At 43.3% G+C, this 22,988-nt stretch overlaps 1 protein-coding gene across 1 annotated transcript; it reads right to left on the bottom strand.

The window, feature by feature from the left end:
• Nucleotides 1–764: 764 nt before the first annotated feature.
• LOC147115423 (extracellular calcium-sensing receptor-like) lies at nucleotides 765–10,716 on the bottom strand. The gene is made up of 5 exons (XM_085989415.1): nucleotides 10,447–10,716; nucleotides 7,237–8,070; nucleotides 5,944–6,171; nucleotides 1,764–1,887; nucleotides 765–1,678 (listed from the first exon to the last, which is right to left on the bottom strand). The coding sequence occupies exons 1-5, from the start codon at nucleotides 10,699–10,701 to the stop codon at nucleotides 765–767; spliced, it is 2,355 nt and encodes a 784-aa protein (XP_085845541.1). The 5' UTR covers nucleotides 10,702–10,716.
• Between the last annotated feature and the right edge of the window lie 12,272 nt (nucleotides 10,717–22,988).

Here is a 22,988-nt window from a genome sequence, read left to right as displayed (position 1 = left end):
CCAATCAAACTAAACAATTTCTGGAGTGAAAATGTTCAGTAAGTCCCAAAAGCCGTTGTCCTGAGGACAGAAGATATAGTCCATTGAAGAATGCGATTAAATGAAAATGCCAAAGTGTGGACCCATCAAATGTAGGAGGTGATAGTTCTTTTTCAGGCATTTGTTAATATAGAAAAATGCCCGATGGAGGTAGAAGATTTGAAGAATGCTGACTTGCACTGGGCTACCGACTGCCAGTGCTAAAAGATCTACCATCTGGACCGTTTAAATGAGTTGACCCAAATTACAAACGTAAAATTTATTAATCTGCATATTATTTAATAATTAGCATGTTTGATTTCGCAGATGAAGCATACATGTAACATATCCCAACTGATAGTCATTGTACATTGTTCATGAATTGTATTTACCATTTTTAGTAATTATTTCCGTCCTAAAGGAATATGAGTAAATACTGTTAACCTTAATTGCATAATAACCAACTATGTCAAGTTTAAACAGCTGCTAAGATTACACTATTCATGCAAAGCGCATGGTATTTAATAAACAAACGTTTATTTGGTAGCTCAATAGTAAAAAATAATGTCAGTGCTTAAAGAATCTGTCCTCATCTATTTTGCTTCTTTAATAACAATACCTATATTAGTATAACGAGTGCTATACTCTAAACTTGAACCGTTTATAATTTAATCAGAATGATTATTTTCAGCTTTCACAAACACATACTGAAAACCCACCCACACCACCGCTAACAGTGAACTTGGCTACAGTCTCTTTGAAGCTTCTTTCCCCATCAAAAATTTCTTTGTGTTATTTTCTGGTTTCAGCAATAGCACGTAACACTTTGGAACAAAAATACAAAGGAGCAATCCAAAGTTAGAAATCAAAATAGCAAAAACTTCTGAGGCGACCGTGTATTTTCCCGGAGAGCTGACATAAGCCGGGATAAAAGCTGTCCAAACTGCACAAAATGTAAGCATGCTAAATGTTATAAATTTCGCTTCATTGAAATTGTCAGGCAGTTTTCTCGCTAAAAACGCAAGCATAAAGCAGATACAAGAAAGAGTGCCAATATAAACAGCAACTAAATAAAATGCTGTTACAGACCCCACATCACATTCTAAAATAATCCTCTCTTTATAGTATTTGGTGTTTTTCATGGGAAATGGGGGTGAAATAATCAGCCACAGAGCACTTATCAACCCTTGAATGAATGTGAGGACAAAAACGCTTAAACGCTGCTGTGTGGCACCAAACCATTTCATCATGCCGTGGTTTGGAACGCTTGTCTTGAACACCATCAGCACAATGATTGTTTTGACCAAAATACAGGAAATACAGAGAACAAAGGAAATACCAAATGTGGTGCGGCGCAGCATGCATGACCACGGCGATGGCTCCCCGATAAATGTAAGGGAACACAAAAAGCAAAGTGCTATTGCAAAAAGCAGGAGGAAGCTTAGTCCAGAATTGTTTGCCTTCACGATAGGAGTGTCTTTATATTGGAAGAAAACGATTGCTATTGCTATAGCTGTGCAAACTCCAACCAACGCAAATGTCGCTAATACAGTTCCCAAGATTTCGGTATAAGACAGAAACTCAATTCCTTTTGGTATGCATGTATCTCTGGACGGATTGGACCAGTATTCCACGGAACATTTGATGCAGTCAATCGAATCTACGAGAAACCAATTCAAATGCTAAGTTGAAAATGGAATGATTTGAAATATATGCAACAAAGTATCCTTTATGATCAAACGCACCTGTGGTATTACTAACTTCCCCATCAGAACACGGCGTACAATCAAAACAACAAATCGGCTGGCCTTTCCGAACAATCTTTCTTGTACCAAGTGGACAACTTTCAGCACAAACTGCACGAGGAACCTGGCAATTAGGGAAGTAAAAACAACATGTTATAGCGTTGATATATTTAAAGAAAATTGTATTCGGATCTTGCATTTAATTATATATAGGAAAATGTTGATATAAACTAAACACACTGTTATGTAAGAGCCTGGATCCTGTTTAACATTTACAGCCGGACGAAAAAAAGACTAACTAGAATACAAGTGGGTAGAAGTTATGCTGCAGCTATACAAAACCCTGGTTAGACCACACCTGGGGTACTGTGAGCAGCTCTGGGCACCGCACCTTCGGACGGATATATTGGCCTTGGAGGGAGGGCAGTGCAGGTTGACCAGGCTCATACCTGGACTACAAGGGTTAAGGTACGAGGAGAGATTACACAAACTAGGGTTGTATTCCCTAGAATTTAGAAGGTTAAGGGGTGATCTGATCGAAGTTTTCCGGATGTTAAGGGGAACAGATAGGGTAGATAGAGAGACACTATTTCCGCTGGTTGGGGATTCTAGGACTAGAGGCATAGTCTAAATATTTGAGCCAGACCTTTCAGGAGTGAAATTAGGAAACACTTCCACACACAAAGGGTGGTAGGCGTTTGTAACTCTCTTCCTCAAATGGCAATTGATGCTAGATCAGTTGTTAATTTTAAATCTGAGATTGATAGCTCTTTGTTAACCAAAGTTATTGAGGGATAAGAGCCAAAGGTGGATATATGGAATTAGGTCACAGATCAGTCATGATCTCATTGAATGGTGGAACACGCTCTAGGGGTCGAATGGCCTCCTCGTGCCCCTATGTTCCTAGACAATAGCAGATTAACCGCAAATTTTACATTGAACGGAATAGAAAAGCAAATCAGGCATGATGGCCGATCGTATCCGTTTTACACTATCGCTGAAAGTTAAAATTACCCAGTGCCAGTTACGAAGGCCCGGTTGAGTTTTGACTGAAACCATCTCTCTCAGCATGGGGGAGGGAACCAAACATCAACAACAACAACTTGCATTTATATATCACCTTTAACATAGTAAACCGTTCCAAGCGGCTTCACAGGAGCGATTATCAAACAAAATTTGACACCGAGCCACATAAGGTGATATTAGGACAGGTGACCAACAGCTTGGACAAAGAGGTAGGTTTCAAGGAACGTCTTAAAGGAGGAAAGAGAGGTAGATAGGCGGAGAGGTTGTGATAGGGAATTGCAGAGCTTAGGGCCTAAGCAGCTGAAGGCACGGCCGCCATTGGTTCATGCACAAGAGGCCAGAATTGGGGGAGCACAGGAGATCTCGGAGGGTTGTAGTGCTGGAGGAGCTTACGTTTTTCGGAAGGGACGAGACCATGGAGGGATTTGAAACTTAGAGTGAGAATTTTAAAACTGAGGCATTACCAAACCAGGAGCCAAAGTAGGCCAGCAAGCACAGGGGTGATGTGTGAATGGGACTTGGTACGAGCTAAGATATGGGCAGCAGTCCTTTAGGTGATCTCAAGTTTATGGAGGGTGGAAGATGTAAGGCTGGCCAGGAGAGCATTAGAATAGTCAAGACTAGAGGTAATAAAGGCATGAATGAGGGTTTCAGCAGCAGATGAGTTGAGACAGAGGCCATGTCGGCCGATAATATGGAGGTCGAAGTATGCGGTCTTGGTGTTGGAGCACATATGTGGTCGGCAGCTCATCTCGGGATCAAAAATGACAACAAGGTTGGGAAAAGTAGGGTTCAATCTATGACGTTTCTGAACTCTCTGGCTCGATTTATTTACAGCTGAGCCTGGGCTTTCTGGAGAGCAGTGCTTTGTTCAAAATTGGAAAGTTGAAAAAGACCATTATCTATATTATTTGCCCAGCATCATGGAGTAATCGTGAAAATACAGCAGCTTTATATTCTCTTCAAAACATATTTCTATATTTCAACAGAATTACAGAAGCAAAACGAAAACATCACTTACATATTAGATCATTACAACGGAGCTAATGATGATGGGTGATAATCTCTTTACAAAACAATTTAGAAGGACAACTGTTCTCAAATTAGGATCTACATAGCACCAACTATCTATGCTTTTTTGGAATACTGACTAGTAAATTGTTTTAATTCTTGTCAGCTTTATTCTGTAATGTTTTACTGGAAGATACAAACATTGTAATAGATATAATACAATGCATGATTAGCGACGATAAAGGTACTCATCTTTTTTCTGGTATCATTAAAGACTATTAATCATTAGTGAAGATCTGGATTATATATATCAGTGTTGCAATAATTTAAGTTATTCCATACATTTATGAAAGCATTGCTAAGTAGCTACCTTGTACCCTGTTCCAGGCTTTCCAATGTTTGCATTCTATTGGCTTTGGGGGATTTTCCAAGAAGGGTAGATCATGGCTTTGAAACATAAATATGTTCCAAGGGAGTTTATATTTTCGGTAGAAATAACGACCAGGCAAAATCTTCATGAGCTTATTTATGATCATTTTATACATAGTAATTTCCACCCATCACCCCACATCCACCCCCACCAGAGATGAAAATGTAACAGGATAAAGACAATAAGTCCATTGGCCTGATATTGCTGTAATGCTACGATTGTAATATTAAATTATAGACACAAGTTGAGATGCACTTTCAGTAATTAACGGGAGGGCTATAATGGAGATGTTGTTAAAATTAGAAGGTTTTGAAAGGGAAAGTAGTTAATGGCCCAGAAATTCGCGTCCCAACGCGTGGGTACGCATGGGGTACTCACGCGTAGGCCCAAGGAAAGTGACAGTTTCGTGCAGGCACTGTACTTGCGCGGGAAATCGGCACTTCCGTTCCCCTGAAAGAAGGGGTTGACAGATGGAACGCGTGCACTGGAGAGGCAGCGCGTGCGCATTGAACTTACATTTTTTTTGCAGGTTTTTCCGGGAGGCTAAGTTACACTTTTAAAAAGAAGGCGCAAGGCCTGCTTTTAATAAAGTAATAAGTGAATTAATTAAAATTAAAACATTTTTTCCACAGGTTTATTATTTTTAAATACTTTAAAGAAAGGTAAGTTTATTTTTAGCCCAGTTAGAAAATGTAATGAATTTTTTCAAAAATTGAAATTATTGTTTAAAATTCATGTAATTTATAGTTTATTTTAAAAATGTGATTTAAAAAAAAAAATATTTGTAGTTTTAGTGATGTTTTGGGGCTTATAGTATTTATAGGTTTGACAGCTCTTCCTGTCAAACTTATGAATGAAGTATTCCCTGCTACCATTGGCTCTCCATGGCCCACGTGATCCCAGGGAACGCATCGAACTAACTGCGCCCCTGGGATACGCAGGCACTGCGCGCCGGCAGTGGGAGGAGGCCCCGGATCGGAATCCCACGCGGGCCCACAACTCAACGGCCGGCACGCTAGGTAAGTGCAGGTCAGGGGTTTGCACCCGCGGGAAGCCCCCGACCCGAATTTCTTTGCCAATATTTCCACTGATTATCGAATCAGTAACAAAGAGGAGAAACTGAGAGGAAGGAGGGTGAAGTTAGAAGAGATTTATTTTCACACAGGTAGTATTTGGAACATGGATACTCTGCTGCAAATGACTATTCAGACCCAAGTATAGCAACATTTAAAAAGCTACTGTACCAGTGTTTGGAAAGGACGATTATGACAGGATCACAGGGGACAGGGATATAGGACAGATTAACCGGACGAAGGGGCTCCTGTATGGTAAATTTCTATAAAATTCCACAAGTAGCTCTGGACCTTTTCAGAAACAAACGGCAAAACAAATGCAGTTAAATACAAGTAATTCTGGCCTTAAGGTTCAATGTGAGGACAATTGAGGTAATTGTAGGTCAGCACACCTCTTTATTGCCCTTTTATCCAGTTACCGTTTGTGTAAAATAAGCTTGGTCTGCAAAACTGTTCTTAATTCGACTGTAGAAGATATGCTTGATGTAAAGAGTCCATTGCTGCACCTTTGAGTTAAAAGCTTAGTTTGGAAGGAGACGAGAATGCAGTACAGGTTAATCGTTTTTTGCAGGCATTATATGACAAATACGCCCAGTGTTACTTGCAGAATAGAAGTTTCTTATTGTCCTTATAAGCATACCTGATGTTGGCCTCCGCGCCATACTATAGCTCTTCGATTTAACACAACCTCTTGCCCGGGAGGTGCAGATCCATCGTAATAGCCAATTGTCTGAATTTGTGCATCCCCATTGGAATTCATTTGCCAGTTTACTAAATCGTATGTACCGACTGGGTCCCCATTCTCATCAAAATAAACATTGTCACCGCTCTTCGTTCTGAAATGTACTGATTGCATGTAATGTAATACCTGTTGCAGAAGAGAAAGAAAAATCGGAATTCAATCCGGAGACGTGTGAGTTAATGCATTTGGGGGGGGGGGGGCTGAAAAGGCAAGGGAATGCACAATAAATGGTAGGATACTGAGAGGTGTAGAGGAATAAAGGGACCTTGGAGTGCATGTCCACGGATCCCTGAAGGTAGCAAGACAGGTAGATAAGGTGGTTAAGAAGGCACACGGGATACTTCCCTTTAATAGCCGAGGCATAGAATGTAAGAGCAGGGAGGTTATGCTTGAACTGTACAAAACACTTGATGGGCCACAGCTAGAGTACTGCGCACAGTTCTGGTCACCACCTTGCAGGAAAGATGTGATTGCACTAGAGAGGGTACAGAGGAGATTTACAAGGATTTTGCTAGAACTGGAGAAAATTAGTTATCAGAAACGATTGGACAGGCTGGGGTTGTTTTCTTTGGAACAGAGGAGGCTGAGGGGAGACTTGATTGAGGTGTATAAAAATATGAGGGGCCCAAATAGAGTGGATAGGAAGGACTTATTTCCCCTAGCAGAGAGGTCACTAACTAGGGGACATACATTTAAAGTAATTGGTAGAAGGATTAGAAGGGAGTTGAGGAGAATATTTAAACCCAGAAGGTGGTGGGGTCTGGAACTCACTGCCTGAAAGGGTGGTAGAGGCAGAAACCCTCATCGCATTTCAAAAAGTGCTTGGATATGCACTTGATGTGCCGTAACCTACAGGGCTACAGACCAAGAGCTGGAAAGTGGGATTAGCCGGGATAGCTCTTTTTCGGCCACCACAGATACGATGGGTCGAATGGCCTGCTTCTGTACCGTAAATTTCTATGATTCTCCGATGCTATGATTAGGCTGCGCACATGCAAACAGACAGAGATATCGATATATAAATCTTAAAACATTTGTTGTGGTATCTTTAGTGATGTCATAAATTATGTAATCAAAAATAATTGCAAACATGAATTCCGAATTATTTAATTTATCTGTTCAAAGTGCGCTGTGCGGTCAAGTAAATGCATCTCTTCTGAATGGAATTGATGAGCCTATAATATTTCTTACCTGCCACGGTTCGAAATTGGAAACGTGGGCGCAAGTGTTATTTTCAAATGGTCCTTTACCATTTTCACATGCAAACATATTGTGAAGCGCGTGGGCTAAAGCATACACTGCTTTATACACATTGTAGGTAGAGCCGTCTATCTGTAGATCAGAATATGCATTCTTTAGTTCTTCTAAATTTTCATTTCCTGTACATCGCCGCAATTCCGCCGAACTGTTTGCATGACTTGCTACGTTTCTCGGCTTCAAACTACACCGGAATGCCGTTTCCCAAAACTCTTTCACTAACAGATTATCAGGAAGCAGGAAGGGATTAACGTTAAGCAGAAAGTCCCGCAGTCCTGGTATTTCTGACCGACGGATCGCCGACCCTATAGTTCCAACTAGAACTTTAACGTTCTCTTCCGGAGCAAGTATTTCTGAGGTAACCCACGCTTCGCTTCCTATCCATTGAATGCCAGTGACGTTTTGATGTAAAAGTTCCTTTAACAAAATACGCATTTCTCGCGTGGCAGAAAAGGCGACTATAACTTTTGTGGTTGATTTCTTAATGACCTCTACAATTTTCATTACTTTCTCCCTGGAGTCAGTCCTGTAAAAAGATTCGGAGAAGGCAACGCAGACTCCCATCTTCTCGACGCTTTCTGTGAATGCTTGCATTCCAAAATTTCCGTAATCGTTGTTGATTCTAATGGTTCCAATCCAAGTCCATCCAAACTTCTTCACAATTTGAGCTAAAAACTTGGACTGATGATAGTCACTTGGTATCGTTCTATAAAACGTTGGGTATTCTTGCTTATTACTGAGACACGCACAGGTGGAAAAGTAACTGACCTGCAGTAGAGTTAAAAAGAAAAAGAAAGACTTGCATTTATATAGCGCCTTTCACGACCACCAGACATCCCAAAGCGCTTTACAGACAAAGAAATACTTTTGAAGTGCCGTCACCTTTGTAAAGTAGGAAACAGGGCAGGCAATTTGCGCACAGCAAGCTCCGACAAACAGCAATATGATAATGACCAAATAATAATCTGCTTTTGTTATGTTGATTGAGGGATAAGTATTGGCCAGCACACTGGGTAGAACGCCCCTGCTCTTCTTCGAAATAGTGCCGCGGGGTCTTTTACGTCCAATCATTTAGACAGACATTACATTACAAGAACTACAGCGATACTTTCAACAGAATTTACAGACGATTTAAATCGTCACCTGTGAACGTTCCAAAAAAATGCTCCATCACAGATATTAAGGTCATCTGCAAGTATGTACATTTGGTCATTTGGTAGGGTGGCCACGCGCCCCGTTGCCAGGTGCTGAAACTTAAAATGTAACTAGAGGGAGCCGAAATTGGATTCCATTCAGATCTTTCCTCGTTCCCTTTGGAAACGGGCTTCGCCGGGAATGGAACAACAACAACAACAACTTGCATTTACATAGCGCCTTTACCTTAGTAAAATGTCCCAAGGCCCTTCACAGGAGCGATATAAAGCAAAATGTGAAACCGAGTCTCATAGGGAGAAATTAGGGCAGATGACCAAAAGCTTGGTCAAAGAGGAAGATTTTCAGGAGCGTCTTATAGGAGGAGTGAGAGGTGGGGGATCTTAGCAGCCGAAGGCACGGTCACCAATGGTGGACCGAATAAAATTAGGGATGCTCAAGAGGCCAGAATTAGAGGAGCGCAGATATCTCGGAGGGTTGTAGGGCTGGAGGACGTTACAGAGATAGGGAGGGACAAGGCCATGGAAGGATTTGAAAACAAGGATTCGAATTTTGAAATCGAGGCGCTGCTTTACCAAACTCCAATGTAGGTCAGCGAGCACAGGGGTGATGGGTGAACGGGACTTGGTGCGAGTTAAGACACGGGAAGCCGAGTCATTGTGCGGGATAAGGAAAATACTACTAATGTCCATCAGGCCACGCCAAAAATAGTGAAAATATCACACACTACCGTATCTCTCATGCCCTTCAATGGTTCTCTGAGTCAAATATTAGAAACCAATGTCGGAAATAACGTCTAACATCTTAATCTTAGCCTAAAAGCCCTCCCTTTCTCTCTGCGACTTTAACATAAATATTAAGGCATCAATTAACAGAACGGGAGAGCTATTCCTTAAGCATTCATGCTGATATTCATGTAAGCCATGTGTCCTAAAATCATGCAGTGAGTTAGCACAGTAAAGTCTCGCTATATTATTGACCTTTGTTGCAACTGACTTGATCCAGTCTATTATTATTCCATTGCTTGCAGAATCAAACATGTAATTTGTAATAAGCATAAAACACAACTTCAGAAGATTATACTCAACCGCACCAATTGAACCTCTGAGTTTCCTTTAACAGACATTGTCGGATTATGCCTCGGTGACACTGTCAACTTTCGGTCAGCTTATATTGAATTTAACGTGGAAATTGCGGTTGGAGGCTTGCCGTGGGTGAACGACTCCAAACCGCAAGAAAAGTACGCACCTACCTGATGCAGCCCGACCTTCGAAGAGTCACGCTCATGGGCCTATAGGCATATGCCTGCGTAAAGACCCACGTATACCAGGGCGCATGCGGTTCACACGCCTCCCTGGGAACCTGTGGGCCAGCCCAACTAATAATAAACGGGGATTCTCATTATACTTATAGGGATTCCATTTACCTACAGAAGCCCAACAAGCGTAATAGAAATCTCCTAAAAAAAAGCATTATCACGCCACTGAAATAAAAATAAATCATCACTTGTTCAAAATTAATTCAAATACAATGTAATTAAGCATTTAAAGAAAAAAATATTTTTTTGAAAAATAAATTAAAACATTTTTAAAGGGGCCAGAAATAACCTAAACTACTGTTAAAGGTTTTTGAATGTTGAAATAATTTTTAAAAATTTATTTTAATATTTGTTTAAACCCTTACGCTGGTTAAAGAAGGCCATATGCCTGCTTTTACCAGGTGTAAGGATTTCGTGGGCATTCACTGGGCTGTAGTTGGGGAAATAGCCCAACCCATCACCAGCGAATGTCCATTTCCGGGGGATGCGGAGACTCTCTCAAGCTGAAACTTGACAGATCGCAAGTTCCGGGTTTTTGCGCGTGCAGAAAGCAGGAACTTGTGGGGCACTTATGACCACTGTGCGTACAATGTCATAGGCCCTGGAAAATCCGAGCCATGTTGTACTTAGAGAATATACTTAAACATTATGTAGTCCTTAAAAACCATCCTTACCAATGGGATTCTGAAAGGACCAATTAATCTTGTTACTGCTATGGACTCTGAAGATGATCCGCCACCAATTAGAGCTGGAATAATGCCACTTCCTCCACACTTGTCGTCAATAGATTGAGCTTTGCCGTTGATAAGAGTCAAGGCTGCTTTTGTCGCAATGGCGGGCGAAGAACAATCATCGTAAATTCGGTAGCCTAGCGAAACATTGGGAAGCAGGCTGGGATTCTGGTTTATTTCTTCGATGGCAAAAACCATAGTCTGCACAAGGCGAAAAGCTCTGAAATCAAATCTGGGACACGCAAATAACTTCAGATTGAGAAATACCTTCCTCACATCATTTATTTCGAGTATACCATTATGATTTCTTTAAGAAAGTGCCAATATATATAGATATATACATAAAAATTAAGTACATATTTCTTGAAAATAGATAGTTTTGCAGTATAATATGAGAAATATGGAATTCCACAAAAATAAATAAGCACCCTGACCTAGATTCTAATAATGACTTCTATTTGCGGCCAAACTGCACAATTTTTAGTAAACACATTCAGCAACTGAACTGGACAATAGATGTTTGAAGTGATATTTGCTCATAACACCCGGAACTGACCTTTCGCACTCTGTTTCTCCTGGTGCATTTGTAAACGGATGGACGCTTACCAGCCTGTCGGAGTGCACGTTAAACATTCCGCCTAAGGTGACTTCGCCCTCCTCAGTTGCGTCGCTCAGGCTGAACTTTCCGAAAAGTTTACATATCGGCTGGTAGTTTGACCAAACAGGAAACGCAAACAGCAAACCCCAAAACAAAACGTTCATTGTGACACTTATGTCTAACGGTTGCTATTTAATCTGTTCCTATATACTGTCAACTGGGGATGATATATATCACTGACAACACAGCTGGGTGGGTAATGTCAGGTTAGATTCATTTGAAATAGTCATTAAAGATCAGCGTATATATTTAAACTCCCAAAAGAAATGAAACCGCTCTCTGCCTGCGGAAACAAAATAATTTCCTCAGCCCACGCGAATCTGTTTGTAACTCTCTCTTGGCCTAAAGCCATTCCTGATCCCAAATGCTTTTTTAACGACGTAGAAATGATTCATTGACGTCGTGTGGCGCTAGCGTCTTCTTTAAAGAATCTTAAACTAGACTGATACTATTTACAATGGCTTTTTCACTCATTTTGAACGCTGTAAGAATAGGTTTATTGTGGGGATGACTGAAAGCGGCTCCCGTAGGACGTTTGCTTGTATTACACAGTCGTGGCATCGTTAATCAGGACAGGGCCAGCCGAGGTTCAATAAAACCTTTTCTATTTTGTATAATTACAGCAGGCAGTTAAAAGAAAAAACGCCGCTTCCCATTCACAGAATATCTGACCGTCTCAAAGTTATCGTTAAATAAAGATATATTTCGGTCAAAACTTCTAACATTCAATCAAAGGTCAAAAGAAAAATATTTAGCCAGCAAAAAGAACAATGTCAAATATGTGCGCCTATACGTAGTAATGTCACAAAGATTAACTAATTAAAATAAAACACACTGTAACCTCTCCTAATTGTGATGATTGTTGCTTGATCAACAAATCATTAACTAAGTGGTGCAACTTACCAAAAGACAGGTATCACACTTACCGCAATGTCTTCTTATTGGCGTTGGCTATGCATATCCTTTGAAAAGAAGTGGTCATAAATTATTGCAAAGTCGATAGTCTGACAGTTGATTAATAGTTGGCAGTACAACTGGTTGTGGGTAGGGGCATTGATTTATAATAAATTAATTCATCGCAGATCAATAAAATTACAGAGAACGCAGCCACGGTTTAGAAAAACAGAATCATTGAATCAGCCAATCATGTAAAGTGCAGCACAGTAGGAGTCCAGGCGTCCCCTTGCGCCTGCGCGGGTGCTGACACTAAAACCATTCGCATCCTCCTTCCTCACACCTGTACATTTTACCTATTCAAATATACATCTAGTTTTATTTTAAATAATATTAAAGTCTCTGACTAAATAGAGACCTTTGGTAAATTACTCAATGTTCAAATAATGTTCCTGTATTATGTTCCCTTTCGAAAAAGAAACTGTTAGACTCCCCACCATGCACCCACCCCCCGCCCCCTCCCCACCCCTCTATTGCAGCATAAACATTCTAGTTTTCGGGCCGTTTCCGTGAGTATAACCTGGTATCTTTCGGAGGTACCCTCGCTGTACTGTTCCCAGCATACTAATGCCCTCCTATAATAGAATACCCCAAAAATACAGTAAAAATATAAATGTATGCTTTTTTATTGGTTCCTGGGATGTGAGCGTCGCTGGCAAGGCCAACAAATTGCCCCTGAGAAGGTGGTGGTGAGCTGCCTTCTTGAACTGCTGCAGTCCGTGTGGTGAAGGTACTCCCACAGTGCTGTTGGGGAGGGAGTTCAAGGATTTTGACCCAGCGATGATGAAGGAACGGCGATATATTTCCACGTCAGGGTGGTGTGTGACTTGGAGGGGAACTTGGAGGTGGTGGTGTTCCCATGCGCCTGCTGCCCTTGTCCTTCTAGATAGTAGAGGTCGCGGGTTTGGGAGGTGCTGTCAAAGAAAACTTGGCGAGTTGCTGTAGTGCATCTTGTAGATGGTACTCACTGCAGCCATGGTGCGCTGGTCGTGGATGCACTGACTGTTTAAGGTGGTGGATGGGGTGCCAATTAAGCGGGCTGCTTTGTCGTGGATGGTGTCTGGCTTCTTGAGTGTTGTTGGAGCTGCACTCATCCAGGCAAGTAGAGCACATACCTTCACACTCCTGACCCGTGCCTTGTAGATGGCGGAAACATGATTGCATAGGATTACATAGGATATACGGCACAGAAACAGGCCATTCGGGCCGACCAGTCCATGCCAGCGTTTATGCTCCACACGAGCCTCCTCTCATCTTTACTCATTCCTATTCCTGAGGTCTTCCTTCGCTTGTGTGCCAGCTTCTCCCGCAAGAATACTGGCAGTTTGTCCTGTTACCACTGAAAATGTCTGCAACATTAAGGAGAATAAATTTGTCTGCGGGGGCTGGAGATTGGTGGTGCAGCGCTAACCTTCTATGCAACACACTCCTGGTGGCGTTAGTGGAGACCTCCCAGGCGAAGTTCACGTCCTGAAGTGGCGTTTGAGCTTTGCACAGCCTCTGGGAGCTCGCAAGGAAATATGGGCATTTAAAAGGGCTATGAATTGAAGGGGCAATGCACTCAGAAGAAATATAAATTAAAATGTCCTTACTGCCTTTCAAAAAAAAAATAACATTAAAAAGTGCCAAATGTGATATAAAACCACGTAGAATTACACAGGTTATGCGGCACAGACAGGCCATTCGACCCAACCAGTCCATGCCGGTGTTTACACTCCACTCCAGCCTCCTCCCGTCTTTCCTCATCCAAATCTATCAGCGTAACCCTCTATTCCCTTCTCCCTCATATGCGTGTCCAGCCTCCCCTTAAATGCATCTATACTATTTGCTTCAACCACCCCCTATGGTAGTGAGTTCCACATTCTCACGACTCTTTGGCTAAAGAAGTTTCTTCTGAATTCCCTGTTGGCTATCTTGGTGACTATCTTATATTGATGGCCTCTAGTTATGCTCTTCCCCACAAGTGGAAACATTCTCTCTGTGTCCACTCTATCAAATTGTTTCATAATTTTAAAGACCTCTATTAGGTCACCTTCATCCTTCTTACTTCAAGAGAAAAGAGACCCAGCCTGTTCATCCTTTCCTGATCAGTACACCCTCGCATTTCTGGTATCATCCTTGCAAATCTTCTCTGCACCCTCTCCAATGCCTCTATATATGTTAAATAATATGGCGACCAGAACTGTACGCAGTACTCTAAGTGTGGTCTAACCAAGGTTCGATACAGGTATAGCATAACTTCCCTGCTTTTCAATTCTATCCCGCTAGAAATAAATCCTAGTGCTTGGTTTGCTTTCTAATGGCCTTGCTAACCTGCATCACAACTTTTAGTTATTTGTGTTTTGTACTCCGAAGTCCCTTTGTTCCTCTACCCCACGTAGACTCTCACCCTCCAAGTGATAAGTGACCTCCCTATTCTTCCTACCAAAGTGAAATGCCTCACTTTTATCTCTGTTGTACTTCATTTGCCAATTATATGTCCATTCTGCAAGTATATTGATGTCCTACTGTAACTTGTTGCAGTCCTCCTCAGTATTGACTTGAAAGGACATTTACTAGTCCTAGTTCCTTTGTGGCTATCCCGGATCAGGTTTATTTCTCAAATGTTCACTTTCAACTAAAGTTTGAGGTAGCCGAATCCTAAAGCCGAATCCTAAAGCTGAATCTAAAGGTCCGGGCTATCTTTCCCTAAAGGAAAGGAACAACCCGAGAATGTTACTGTCTTCCAGATAGCACGTTTAATAAGTTTAGCTAGACCATAATGTCCAGGATATTATGAGGGTCTGGTGAACTCCCCTCAGAAATGTAACTCTGCACCAAAGTGTTATTGATACAGAAGGCTTATGTGAAACAATTCTAAAAATATATAGAGATTTATTATAAGAACTGACCTGCAATTTACAGTTGGGGAATCAGTCAATCACATCGTTAACAGTTCTAAAAAGGAAAAAAATACGCTCTTATTATTAACAGAGAATCTTACTTTTAAATCTTAACTTCGCTACAGTATCACAGTTCTTAACGTTTTCTATACGGGATATCCATCAATAACAAAATACCTTTGATCCCCGAGGTACAAAGAGTGGAAGACCACAGAGCCGCCTCTGAAGTTGAGAATTACCTTGCCCGATTAAAGCAACTCTGCTATCTGATTTGAGAGTTCAATATTTATAACCTTTTTCAGTTGTATTTCCTTTATGGTTTCTGCTGATGCAAGTTAATTATCACTACTCATCTTTCTGCTGACCTCTGCAATTCTTTACCACCACATCAGCTTGTAATATTCCAGAATCTACCGCATCTCCAGGTGTTCTGGATTCACCATATAAAAAGGTGTGAAAGGCAGGTGTGCCTTATTTTGTGCGTCATCTTTATCAGAGCAGATGTTCCTTATCTTATCTGCCATCTTTACGAAGTTTAATTTATATCATATATCCAGGATTAACCATTGTGTTGTTCCCAAAAGGTCAGCTGCTCGGAGCCATCCCATTCTTCTGTTTCAATATGGTTATTTATTCAGGGTCAACAACTTGTCCTGTTTCAATAGCCAGAATTCTTTCATAGCTATTTCATAGTTAGGTTTCTAAATTTCCAAACATAGATTGCCATGTTTTAAAGAATTTATATGGTAGGGTTCCATATAAGGTACTCTTCAGGGTCAACCACTGCCTTATATCAACAAGGCCAGAATTCTTTCATTAGAAAGTGTATTTTTCTAAAAAGGCTATATAGTATATTCTTTCACATACTACAGCCCCCCCCCCCCCCCGCAATTTGGTGTCATCCACAAATTTAGAAATTGTGTTTTTGATTCCTAAGTCTAAATAATTAAAGTAAATTGTGGACAGCAGTGGTCCCAGCACTGATCATTGAGGAACACCACTACCAACCTTCTGCCCCTGTAAATAGCTACCCTTTACTCCTACACTCTGCTTTCTGTCCTGAAGTCAGCCAGCAATCCATTCTGCTACTTGTCCCTTGATTCTGCATTCTCTGACCTTGTTCATCAGTCTATTATGGGGTACCTTATTGAAGGCCTTTTGAAAATCCAGATGAATGACATCTGCTGCATTATCCTTGTCTACGCTCTCTGTTACCTCTTCAAAACATTCAATAAGGTTGGTCAAGCAAGAAATCCATGTTGACTATTCATTATTATATTTTAGGTTTCTAGATGTTCTTCTATTTTCTCCTTTAGTAGGGATTCCATTATTTTTCCTACTGATGTTAAGCTGACTGGTCAATAATTTCCTGGACTTGTTCTATCCCCTTCCTAAATATCGGTATTACATTAGCTATCCACCAGTCCGCTGGCATTATACCTTTTTCTAATGAATGATTAAATATGCATAGTAACGCCTCCGCTAAATCTTTCCTAGATTATTTTAAAACACGTGGATGCAATCCATCCGGACCAGAGGTTTTATCCTCTTTGAGTTTGCTTAATTTATTTAATATATCCCCTTTATTATTTTAAATGCACTTATATCATTACTAATCTCATCATCCAATGTCATGCCTACTTGTTCTATCTCCCTGGCAAATACTGAAGGAAAATATTTTGTTAATATTTCTGCCATCTCTCTATCGTTACCTGTGGTATTATCCTGACTATCCCTTAATGGCTCCATTCCCATCCAACCTTCCTTTTTTTATTGATGGGCCTGTAAAATATTTTACTATTTTGGAGGGTCGAAGGGGTAACCACAGTGGGATGGAGTGAAATCAGGGGAATAGATGGGGGGACAGGGGGAGTCGATGATTGTGGGGCAAGTCGGTGATCGCGGTGGGGAAAGCTGGTGATCATGGAGAGGAAAGCTGGTGATCACATGGGGAAAAGTCGATGATCACAGTGGGGAGCTGGTGTTCGCTGGGGGAGTTGGGGATCACGAAGTGGAGTCGGTGATCATGAGGGGGGAGTCGGTGATCGTGAGGGGTGAGTCAGTGATCACGAGGAGGGAGTTGGTGATCACGAGGAGGGAGTCGGTGATCGCGAGGAGGGAGTTGGTGATTGTGAGGGGGAAGTCGGTGATCGCGAGGAGGGAGTGAATGATCATGAGGAAGGAGTTGGTGATCGCGAGGAGGGAGTCGGTGATCACGAGGAGGGAGTTGGTGATCTCAATTGTAGTGTATGTGCCTTTAAGAGCCCCATGTGTACTGTAATGCCGGTAATGGCCACTCGGCTATATAAGCCTGAGTATTGTGTTGTATCCGTTAGTTCCCCTCCAGACTTTGTTTAGTAAACACCTATCAAACCAACTCCTGTCTTCAGTGTCTCTATCAACACACAGACACAACAGTGGCGACGAAGTGGAAACGGACTTACCTACAATTCGGCAGGACCTCAAGGACATCGATTCCTCTGGCGTCCAGAAGAATCAAGAAGTGAAAGAAGCTGTTGCTTCACCAGCTGGTCAAGCTGGTGGCAGGTACTGCGGTAATCCTTCCTGGGCGTCAGGCTGGGGCTCCAGCGGCTGGCTCTACAGCTGGGCCAAGCAGCGAAAGCGGAGGCAAGCAGTAACAGACGGGGAGGGAGCACTCGGGAGCTGGCCGGCGCTGCAAGCAGGTCGGCGTTCAGACCTAGAGAGAGAGTCCAGTGGGAACGAGTCTCCAACTGTAAATAAATAAATAAATAAATAAGAACGGAAACCGCAGGAAACAGCGTTGTCATCGGCAGCAGCGGCGGGAAAGCGCGGGAAGCGCCATATCTTTTCTAAGATGCCTAATTCTGGCAATATTGATGCTTTTGATAACAAGATAGAGGATTGGACCACATATGTGGAAAGAGTGGAGGTATATTGCACCGCAAATGGAATAGAAGTTGAATAAAAAGCTTCAGTACTTCTAAATCTAATGGGCACAAAGACATACAAGCTGTTACGAAACTTAATCACTCCAGCCGAACCGATGGACAAAAATTTACCTTGTTGACTGACCATCAACCCCTCATCTCCATATTCAACCCTAAAAAGGGTATCCCCATTATGACAGCACAAAGGCGACAGAGGTGGTCCCTTTTTCTAGGGGCACACCAATAGGACAGAATACAAAGGAACAAAACAGCATGGGAATGCTGACGGTTTATCGCGCCTACCGTTGCCAATGGTAGAAGAGGCACCTACAGTGGACCCAGTGGAGATCTTCCACTCGACCACAGTGGAATGTCTACCAGTAACAAATTCTGCCATTGAAAAGGAAAGGAGAAATTACCCAACTCTCTCACGAGTCTACGACTTAATGGTGAAGGGATGGCCAGCACATGGTGAACCACTGTTGCCAGCATTCTCGCAAAGAAGAGAACAGCTGTCAGTGTGCCGAGGAACCTTGATGTGTGGATCCAGTGTGGTGATCCCATCCAAACTCCAGGGTAAAGTGCTAAAGGAGCTTCACGAGTGGCATCTGGGTGGAGTGAAAATGAAGAACCTAGCCAGAGCGTTTGTATGGTGGCCAGGTATCGATGGAGACATCGAAGAAATGACCAAGAGCTGCCTAGGATGCCAGAAGGTCCAAAACGCTCCACCCCAAGCCCCTCTACATCCATGGGAGTGGCCCTCATCTCCCTGGCAAAGGGTACACATCGACTTTGCTGGTCCATTTATGGACTCAATATTCTTAATCGTGGTTGATGCACACTCCAAGTGGCCAGAGGTAATAAAGATGTCCTCCACCACCACGGAAAAAACCATCACAGTATTAAGGACCATATTTGCCAGGAATGGCCTGCCGGAACAGATCTGTTCTGATAATGGACCGCAATTTGTGTCCGAAGAATTCAGGAAGTTCTTAAAAAACAATGTGGTTAAGCAATACACGTCCGCTCCATACCATCCCGCCACCAATGGATTGGCTGAAAGGTTTGTCCAGACCTTCAAGAAGGCCATGAAGGCCATGGGTAATGAAGACATAAAACTTCAGCACAAGGTGGATAACTTCTTGTTCACATACAGGAATGCAACACATATGGTTACAAACCAAACTCCCGCCATGATGTTCTTCAATAGAAGCCTAAGATGCCTGCTGGATTTGATCAAGCCCAACATCAGAAGGGACGTGGAGAACCGGCAATTTCAAGGCATGAATGAAAGGCCAACTAGAACCTTCCAGATAGGTCAACAAGTTTTGGCCCGGGACAACCGTACCGAGAAATGGCAGCCTGGAACTATCTGTACACGACTAGGACCGCTGATGTATACCGTGGACATCGGAGAAAGCATAATAAGGTGCCATGCTGACCAAATCATTGAGTCATCCAAAAAGGGACAACCAACACCACAACTCTATACGCCTAACGATGAAGTAGAGATACCCATATCTACCTCCGATCCAGTGATACTGGAACCCGATGAGCCCGACACTGGCATTCAAGCCAAATCAGCCTTGCCAAAAGAACCTACTACACCACCAGAAACTACTACACCACTGAGGCGTTATCCGGACCGAGTCAGGAAGCCTCCAGAGAGACTGACTTATAATTAATTAACTGCAGCAATGTATAGATAATTTTTCTTTTAACATGTAATTAATAACTACTTAAAATATTATGTACTGGTTAGCTAAAAGGGGAGGAATTGTAGTGTATGTGCCTTTAAGAGCCCCATGTGTACTGTAATGCCAGTAATGGCCACTCGGCTATATAAGCCTGAGTATTGTGTTGTATCCATTAGTTCCCCTCCAGACTTTCTTTAGTAAACACCTATCAAACCAACTCCTGTCTTCAGTGTCTCTATCAACACACAGACACAACATCAAGGAGGGAGTCAGTGATCATGACGGGGGAGTCGGTGATCGTGAGGGGGGAGTCGGTGATCGTGAGCAGGGAGTCGGTGATCACGAGGAGGGAGTCGGTGATCACGAGGAGGGAGCTGGTGATCGTGAGGAGGGAGTCGGTGATCACAAGTAGGGAGTCGGTGATCGCAAGGAGAGAGTCGGTGATCGCAAGGGGTGAGTCGGTGATCATGAGGGGGGAGTCAGTGATCACAAGGAGGGAGTTGGTGATCGTGAGGAGGGAGTCAGTGATCAGAAGGAGGGAGTTGGTGATCGTGAGGAGGGAGTCAGTGATCACAAGGAGACAGTCGGTGATTGTAAGGAGGGAGTCAGTGATCGCGAGGGGGGAGTCAGTGAAATATAGACTATAAAATGGGACTTTGTAAAATGAACAATCATATGAAATTGGAGTTGTAACACCCTAAATGTGTTTCTACATGGCCTGAACAGAACAATATTTCAGATCTCCACGTCATCAATAGGCAAACTGAAATTAGAAAAGGTATTAGGACTGGATGGTACTTTCGGAGAGCATGAAGTGGCACTGAATGTGTTCTGCGATGTTCATGTTCAGATTTTTCCATGAACGGTATATTATTATTGATAAAATCAAAGAATTATACAGCAGACAAGCAGGTCATTCAGCCCATCGTACCTGTGCCGGGCCTTTGAAAGAACTATCCAAGTAGTCCCACTCCAATGCTTTTACCCCGTTGCCCTGTTGTTTTTCCCTTTTTCAAGTATTGATCCAATTCCCTTTCGAAGGTTCCCAAATCTGCTTCCACCTCCATTCCAGGTAGTGCATTCCAGATCATAACAACTCACTGCATATTTATTTTCACCTTGATTATTTGCACGAACACCGTTGCGGCCTTCTGCGCATGCGTGCGGTGTACTGGAGCCGCACATGTGCACCGATCCTCTTCTGTACATGCGCACTGTATACCGGAGTTGCCACCTGCATTTTGGGCCATGCATTCCTCGGCCCCGTGCAGAGATGGGCAGGGGATCCATTGGTGGTCGGGGGGTGGGGGAAGGTCAAGGATCGAAGGAGGGAGAGAGAGAGGGAATCGGACGGGGAAAGAGGAGATCGGAGGGAGGATAGAGCAAATTGGAAGGGGGAGAGAGCAGATCGGAGGGGGGACAGAGGAGATTGGAGGGGGAGAGAGAAGATTGGAGGGGGAGAGAGAGTGGAGGGGAGAGTGAGGAGATCGGAGGGAGGAGAGTGAGAGGAGGGGGTGAGAGAGGTTCGAAAGGTGGGAAGAGAGAAGATCAGAGTGGGAGAAGAGCTCGGAGGGGGGAGAGGAGGTCAGGAACCCGGGGAAAGATAAGGTCAGGAGCTCAGTGGGGTGTAAAGAGCATGGAGAGCACAGTGGGGATGGGGCAAGAACGTAATCCAGGTCAAAAGTGGTAGTGGTGAGAGCGAGAACGTGATCCAGATGATAAGACTGATCATGTTCTTCCAACCCCACCCCTTTTACACCCGCAACACGTTCTCCCTCTCCTCCCCCTTGACCTGGTTGATTTCTCAGGAAGCACGGCAAGTGATATCATTGAACTGGAGGAAATCCAGATGTCATGACTCTGTCACTCTTCACTTCATACCCAATAAATCTGTTAACAATCCATGACCAACACAATGTTCCATCTATGGCGGAGGGAGGTCAGGAATTTGTTGCGGGGAGAAGGTCAGGAATTTGGGCAGTGGGTGCGGGGTGAAGTTCAGTAAATTGGGCAGGGGAGAAGGGCAGGAACCCGGGGGGGTGGATGGTAGGAGAGAAGATCAGGAACTCGGGGGAGGGGGCGGAGAGGAGGTCAAGAACTCGGGGTGGGGGGTAGGGTCAGGAACTTGTTGTGGAGGGAAAAGGTACAAACTCGGGTTTGGGGGAAGGTTATGAACTTGTGGGGGACAGGAATTTGTTTGTGGGGAGAAGGTCTTAACCCATTAGGGTGAGCTGTGTTTGTTCTCTGTGAGCTTTGTCTGGAGCCTGGCAGTCAGAATGAATGGCTCGAATTACACATTGCAAACTACTTGATTACTTAGGCAGGCAGGATCTAATTACACGTTCCAGACAAACAACTGGGTGAGCCTTGCCCTCCAAGGGGAAGAATCAGAAATATGGTCTTGTCCTCCAAGGGGACCAATCAGGAATCTGGTGTTGCAAATAGATGCGACCAATCATATCCCATCTGGTTATTTTGCCAGTTACTTTAAAATTATGTCCTTTGGTTACTGACCATCCTTGCATAGAAACATAGAAACATAGAAGATAGGAGCAGGAGTAAGCCATTCGGCCCATCGAGCCTGTTCCACCATTTAATGAGATCATGGCAGATCATCCAAATTCAGTACCCTGTCCCTGCTTTCTCCCCATATCCCTTGATCTGTGTAGCCTTAAGAAATATATCTAACTCCTTCTTGAATATATTTAATAAGTTGGCCTCAACTGCCTTCTGTGGTAGATAATTCCACAGGTTCACCACGCTCTGGGTGAAGAAATTCCTCCTCATTTCTGTCCTAAATGGCTTACACTTTATCCTTAGACTGCGGGCTGCTTTCTATCATGTTGTTCTCCATGCCAGAAGCCATTTCCTGCGTAGGGGCAGAGAAACGGCTTGTTATCTGTCATTGACGGATGGCCCTTGCAGTTTTAACATTGTGGATCTCCCTCCCGCCTTGGTGCTGCTGCTGATCATCCTCTTCCTCCTCCTCTTCCTCCTCCTCTTCCTCCTCCTTCGGTGGTGCTCCAAGGCCTGGTGGCATTGGCTGGGTCCTGAGGATTGCCAGGTTATAAAGAATGCAGCACACAACTATGAAGAGGGAGACTCGCTCAGGCGAGTACAGCAGGGCTCATGCTGAGTGGTCCAGACAGTGGAAGCGTTGCTTGAGCATGCTGATCGTCTGCTCATTGATGTTCCTGGTGGCGAGATGGCTCTCATTGTACCGCAGCTCAGCAGGGGTGTTGGGGTTAAGGAGCGGTGTCATCAGCCAGGTGCAGAGTGGGTAACCCTTCTCCCCGTGGAGCCAACCACTTGGCTGATGCGGTGCCTGGAAAAGCTCTGGCACACCAGTCTGGTGCAGCGTGAAAGCATTGTGACTACTGCCAGG

This window comes from Somniosus microcephalus, chromosome 6 (assembly GCF_052327205.1).
Source record: "Somniosus microcephalus isolate GS21.2 chromosome 6, FLI_Smic_1.0, whole genome shotgun sequence".
Lineage (NCBI taxonomy): Eukaryota > Metazoa > Chordata > Chondrichthyes > Squaliformes > Somniosidae > Somniosus > Somniosus microcephalus.
The sequence above is the reverse complement of the archived record's forward strand: the minus strand, read 5'-3'. Positions and strand labels throughout refer to the sequence as shown.